General features: G+C 42.6%; 1 protein-coding gene across 1 annotated transcript; it reads left to right on the top strand.

Moving 5' to 3' along the window:
* The first annotated feature begins 6 nt into the window (after positions 1–6).
* Positions 7–6003, top strand: il12ba (interleukin 12Ba). Its single transcript, XM_008327674.3, has 8 exons — positions 7–2838; positions 3758–3848; positions 3934–4209; positions 4327–4432; positions 4846–5081; positions 5165–5337; positions 5423–5544; positions 5799–6003. Exons 2-8 carry the CDS (start codon positions 3758–3760, stop codon positions 5857–5859), a joined length of 1065 nt encoding a protein of 354 aa, XP_008325896.1. The 5' UTR covers positions 7–2838; the 3' UTR covers positions 5860–6003.
* The last annotated feature ends 556 nt before the right edge of the window (positions 6004–6559 follow it).

Here is a 6559-nt window from a genome sequence, read left to right as displayed (position 1 = left end):
GGGCCTGTTGTTAGAGATAAGAAATGAATGAACTTGGCTGACTGTAGGACCAAGGCTTCTTTGGTCTAAAGTTCTAGAAAGAAATCAGGAGAGGGAGAGCAGACTATTCCACAGTTCCTGTTCACTTCACTCATTTAAACTCTTAGAACTTCTTCATCTGTGACTCTAACCATGGCCTCTTATTTCTGATACGCAACATCAGAGCAGAACGACCTTAATATTGACACACGACACGTCACCAGGAGTCTGAACTAGTCTTCACCAATTACTGACGACATTCAGGTCCAAATGTAAGAGAATAAACAACGATTTCTGTATTATTTCAGCCTAAACCCTCGTTGATCAACAGAACACATCTGGGTGACACGACTAAATCCATCACAGCTTTTCATCCACCAAGTTTGAGGAGAGGGAGCGTCAATCTCAGATCACCGACCTCGAAACAGTCGAACCAAAGACTGAACACCAAGACTCAGTCCTGGCTCAACTGCATGTGTTCTCCAGTATCAGTGACGTCATGGCAGTGCTGATACAGACCACCTGACTGTCACTGGACCGGCTGAGTGTTGTCTCACAACTGACAGCCCTTACATATCAGAGTTGTACAGCTTTACTACTGTAATCCTCTGTTGACACCTGGTGGTCAGATGTAGGTGTTGTACAATGGACTACTTTTTAAATAAATGACGTAATGGGAAAATAATGTGAAACCTAACTGTAAAACAAACACACAGCCCTCTGTGTTTTAGCCAGTTTTTATTTTCATCTCATTAATATTATGTGTCAATTATTCTTTGTTACGAGCCGTCGCACATAATTCACATTAGAAAAATCCAGCTGCACCCAAAACATGTCACAAGATCACAGAAAACCTGAAAATGTTAAAGGTTAACTCCACCTACTAAACAGACCGTCAGTCATCCTACTGTTCTTCACCTTCTTTCCTGTAAATTAAAGGTTATGAGTTCTGACGGTGGACGTCACTTCTTCTACAAACTTAGGTGAATACAATGGTTTTCTGGCTGTTCCACACGTGACACGTCACTTACAGTTCTGCCCTGCACATAAACAGTAACAGCTGAACACAGACTGTCCAATCAAAAACACAGGGTCAAACACACTGACTCATCCAGGGAGAGAGTCAGTTCAAAGAAGGCCTCATAAAGTCAGGTCAGAACCTAAATGGACAGACCAGGATACAACCAGTCCAAGACAACAGTACCAAACCTGGGGAGACAAAGACAGGCTGTCAGTGAGGAAGTAGAAGGTGGCTGATCTGAGCGTGACAGCTCTCTGTCATGAACTGACTTTCATCCATGTTGTTGTTGTTCAGCTCAGGGTGGAGGAACAGACAGACTGCCAGTCTCCACACCTCTGATATAAAAACTAACAAACATTCAGAGTCTCCACTTCCCCTGAGGAAAAAAAAAAACAACTTCTACAAATGTTAAAAGCAGGAAACACTACACCGAACGGCCAGAGACATGTGACCTTCTCAGCAGGAGGCAGACCACGCTAACCACTGTCACACTATGCAGTTCATTTACGGGAATAATTAAAAAAAATAAAAACGACATAATACTTTGTTTTTTCTACCTTCTCTTAAAACAAATGTCATTATTTTCTGTCAGCACAACAAACACAACAAACACCTGGAAATTTCCACATAACAATGGGAATTTACCGCTGTCAAAGAAAAGTTTAAATTGTCTTCGACGGAGCCAAAACCACTGATGTCCAGGTTCGCAAATAATTTAAAAAAGAGCATATTTACTGTTACATTATCAACGGGAACATTAACTCTTTTTTTCCCATTCTTAACGCATTCGCGTACATGCTAACATGTGAGGTTGATATTTAGCTTCGACAGAAACTCTTCGGCCTGTGTTAGTTCTAATTCTGCTTTTACGATTTAACACGGAACGATTATTCTCAAATTACCGAGTGATGCAGAATATATGTATTTTAATTAAACATTTAAATATTGGTAGTATTTTGAGTTTCGTCTTTTAAACTAATAATAACAATAAAGAAAAATGTTATTTCTATTAATTATCTTTTTTACCGTTAGCGGTCCTACCTTTATTTGTACACACTTCTTTTTTCTTCGTCATTCTCTCGTATAGTTCCCCGTAAATATTTTTCTTTTGTTGTCAACCTTCTGAATTGACACAATAAAAACGTCTTCATAATTTTTTTACAACGGTTTTCGTTTCTTATTTAACGAGTAAATCAGACAAACTGTCCACTGACGTCAGCCCAAATATACATACTTTGACCCGCGGTAACTAAATCCTTCATTTATCGACGAATCACTGCAGCGACAATCACCTGTCGGGCTCATGTCTGCCCCCTTTAGGTGTAATATGGTACTGTCTGTCTCATTTACTCCTTTACTCTTTTTTTCTGCGGGTTCATTTTTAATGAACACATTTAACGATGTAGTCTATAAAATTGTCAAAAAATATATAATGTAAATACACATATATATTAATTTAAATATGTGGGCATTATTAACAGACTATAAGAAAGTTATTGTCACGCTCCCCCCCTCCCCTTCTCCCCTTTTCTCCTCCTTTTTTTTCGGTCGATACGAGTCAGTCATAGCAACCGTGACGTCATATGTCAACTGGTCGTTTCCTGCTGGCACAAACTGTGGTGAGAGACGATCTGAAAGTGAAATGAGAATCTTCGACCAGAGGATGTGCTGCTGTGCAAATCACTGTTGATACCGCGGGAGTCAAGTTCCTCCGGACTTTTCTGTCAACATGGCTCCTGTATATAAGTCACTGAGCAGAGGCAGAGCTGACAACACCTGCCGTGGACACGGACGACAAGGTGAGCTTCATTTACTACTACTACTGTTGTTGTTGTTGTTGTTATGCTGCTATATATATTAAAATGGTTATTTTTGTTTCTATATTATCACGTTCTTTTCCTGTTTCAATTTTTTTTCTATCATTCATCAGACTCTGATTTTTAATTACCCAGAAGTGGCCTTCGCCTAATGATGGCATGATGACATTTAGAAGCGTACAATACTTTCCTGAGCCCAGCCCTCTGAAGTACCAACGTACATGTCATAGTCATTACCAAGTATTTACATAACCTGGAAAAAAATCCCCAAAGATGAAGTTGATCTCTTTTACATTTTCCCCAGGTAGAAACGTAGAGGTTTAAAATACAGTCAGTCTGGTCTGGTATTGTTAGCACAGCTTCAAGTAAAGTCCAAAAAAATCAAGTATTTATTATTGTATATATATATATATATATATATATGTATATGTATATTTATGTTTGTATATTTGTATATATGTATGTATATATACATATATACATACATAAATGTGTATATGTGTGTGCATATATATGTTTCTATATAAACATATATGATTGACTTGTTTTTTTAAAGATATTTTTAAAATGTGATAAGATCTTTTGTGAGATTTTTATGCTCTTAAAGTTACTGTACAACATTGTTGTTTAACAGAAAATGATCTCTCCCTCTCTCTGTCTCCCTCTGTCTCCCTCTGTCTCTCTCTGTCTGTCTCTCTCTTTCTTTCTCTGTCTCTCTCTCTCTCTCTTTCTCTCTGTCTCTCTCTCTCTCTCTGTCTCCCCCTCTCTCTCTCTGTCTCTCCCTCTCTCTCTCTCTCTCTCCCTCTCTCTCTCTGTCTCCCCCTCTCTCTCTCTGTCTCTCTCTGTGTGCCTCTCTCTGTCTCTCTCTGTCTGTCTCTCTCTCTCTGTCTCTCTCTCTCAGATGACGACACTCACACTCAGTATCCTGTTGACTACGTTTCTGCGACTCTGCTCCCAGAATCCCACTCACTCCTGGACTCTGCTTCCAAACAGTACGTTTGACTTGTACGAGCGTTGACTCGAGGTTCCACTGCGGCTGCTGTAGCACCTCTTACATGTGTGGTACGTTTGTCCTAGTCCTGGTTCTGGAGGTGAACAGCTCCTCAGGGACACATCCGCTGAGCTGCCTGCAGGAGGCGCCTGGAGGAGACCACCAGAGTCAGGAGATTATTTGGAGGAAGGACGGGGAAGAGGAGGAGCAGAGGGGGAACGTGTACCTGGTGCAGCTGAAGAAAAGTTTAGGAGGGGGCAACTACAGCTGCCACAGCAGGGAGGGGTCGCTCCTCAACTACACCCTGGTCCTGATCCAGGAGAAAGGAATCATGGGAAGGATCCTGGTGAGAAACGACCAAGGTAAGAATCCAACTGAAAGGAAAAGAAAACGTTAGAACGATTCTTGTTAGTAGATCATGAAGCTTCACATGTTTGTCGTGTGTGTGTGTGTGTGTGTGTGTGTGTGTGTGTCATCAGAGGACTATATTAAATGTTCAGCCCAGAACTACAACGGACACTTCCACTGCTCCTGGTCCTGGCATCCGAATCGCGTCAGCAGAGTAGCTTTCATCAAAGCCTGGCGGTGAGTTCACACCTGTCTGTACTGTCTGTACTGTCTGTACTGTCTGTACTGTCTGTACTGTCTGTACTTCACTGCCTTTGGTACAGTCACATCAGTCAGATTTAGGACACAGCTGCTCAGTGACATCACAAGATGAAAAAAAAGTCCAAACAAACAAGAAAAGACAACTTGATGGTTTTTGAATTGAACTGCAGTGAAGTTGTTAGCGTCGTGCCGTCATATCAGTATATCACAATATATGGTATCGTTGTCTCTGTATCGTGATACGTATCCTATCGCCAAATACACAGCCCTACACAGTATAGAGTCTTTTCCTGGCCATGGGAGGGCGCTCCAGTTCATGGTTCGTACAGAGGAAAGTTTCACGTCAAGGTTCTAAAATAAAATAATAATTTTCTTCTTTTCTTCTGCAGCGTTTCTAACGACGGTCAGTGTTCTGTGGACAAGGGTGTCCAGCGCTGGACCTGCCCCTCAGGTTCAACCACATTCGTCTGCACGGTGGAACAGAGTGGGGACAGGATCTCCTGTGTGGACCAGGGTCACTGTCCCTACTCCGAGGAGACCCAGAGAATCTCTGTCAGTGTGTACGTGGTGACGCAGCACTTCCTGCTGGAGAACTACTCCAAACGGTTCCACCTGTTTGACATCGGTACGTGGAACCTGGGGTTTTTTTCTAAGACATGTTACTCCCCCCCCCCATCACAACCTCTGACGTGTTGTTGGTGTCAACAGTGAAACCTGACAAGGTGAGCGTCAGTCAGGTCAACAGCACCATGATCCAGTGGAGTTACCCCCCCTCCTGGAGCAGCCCCTCCTCCTACTTCCCCCTACGTTTCCAGGTGGCCCAGCTGCGGCGAGGCTGCAGCGGGTGTGACGACCCGTGTGCCGACTTCAGACCTGCAAAAGTGAGAGGAACCGGTCCGCTGTGACGGGACTGTTACAAAGAACTGATGAAGTTCAACCTGTTTAAACACATGTTCATGTTTTCAGACCAGGAGGGTCCAGACCACAGAGACCTGTCACCTTAAAGTCTGGAACAAGGCCAAGACCGTCTGTGTCCGAGCCACCGACGCTCTGTGTAACTCACAGTGGAGTGAGTGGAGCCACGTCAGGTGAGCGCCCTCCAGTGGAGCCTGAGCGGATTGGTCAGAGAGACTCAGCAACACCAATCAACAGAGGAATGAATTTCTGGAACTGTGACATAAATAAAAAAATAAATCAAATATTACATAGATTTGACCTGCGATCAAATCTTCATGAAATACTTCACTCTGGTTGTTGATGTTCAAAGACATGAATACATGTGACCTCCACTTACCTTCTGCTCTTCTGTTTGTTTGTTTGTTTGTTTGTTTGTTTACGTCAGACTGAGGAGACACAAAAAGAACAAGAAGGTCAAACATCACCCCAGCAGACAGGCTGAATAACTGGACGAGTATCCACTCCTTTATTTTAGTACATTACTAATGCATCTTACCACAATGGATAGATTTATATTTTGCAACTATTTAAAAAATAAAAAATAAAAGTTCTCCTCAAAACACGAACATTGTTTCTGCATATTATTTTTTTAATTTCTAATGTTTTTAATTTTTTGTTAAATTCTCCCTGGCAGCAGGTTTAGAACACCTTATGATCACACCTGGTCATGTGTCACCTAGTCATGTGGTCTGTGTGGAAAAATAAATAAATAAAATTTAAAAAAAGACGTCAAAGGGTGTTTTTGTGTCGACACCAAGTGCTGATGTCGTCAGGCGTCTCTGACTTCAGGGCTTTTCCCTTCATCAGGTGAGTGTGGTTTTTTACACTGATTCTACTGTGTACTCTACTGAGTACACAGTAGAGTACACAGTAGAGTACACAGTACTCCACCTCCACGGCTGCTCTTGCCCCACTGTGGCAGATGAGCTGCTGTGGTCACAGTCACACTTTGGGGCATTTTAGAAAATAACCCCAGCCAGAGCTGGAGACACCGGTCCAGAGTGAAATGTGGGAGGAAAGTGGAGGGACGCCCCCCCACCCCCGGGGAGAAAAGGAGCATCAAACACCTGACTTTTGATGAAATGAAACAGACAAACCAACGGGACACTTTGTACTAGTCACAAGGTTAGTGGATCACACCCTCCG

The sequence above is a fragment of the Cynoglossus semilaevis genome, chromosome 15 (genome assembly GCF_000523025.1).
Source record: "Cynoglossus semilaevis isolate Cse_v1.0 chromosome 15, Cse_v1.0, whole genome shotgun sequence".
In the NCBI taxonomy this organism is placed as follows: domain Eukaryota; kingdom Metazoa; phylum Chordata; class Actinopteri; order Pleuronectiformes; family Cynoglossidae; genus Cynoglossus; species Cynoglossus semilaevis.
This window is presented reverse-complemented; position numbering and strand designations above follow the sequence as displayed.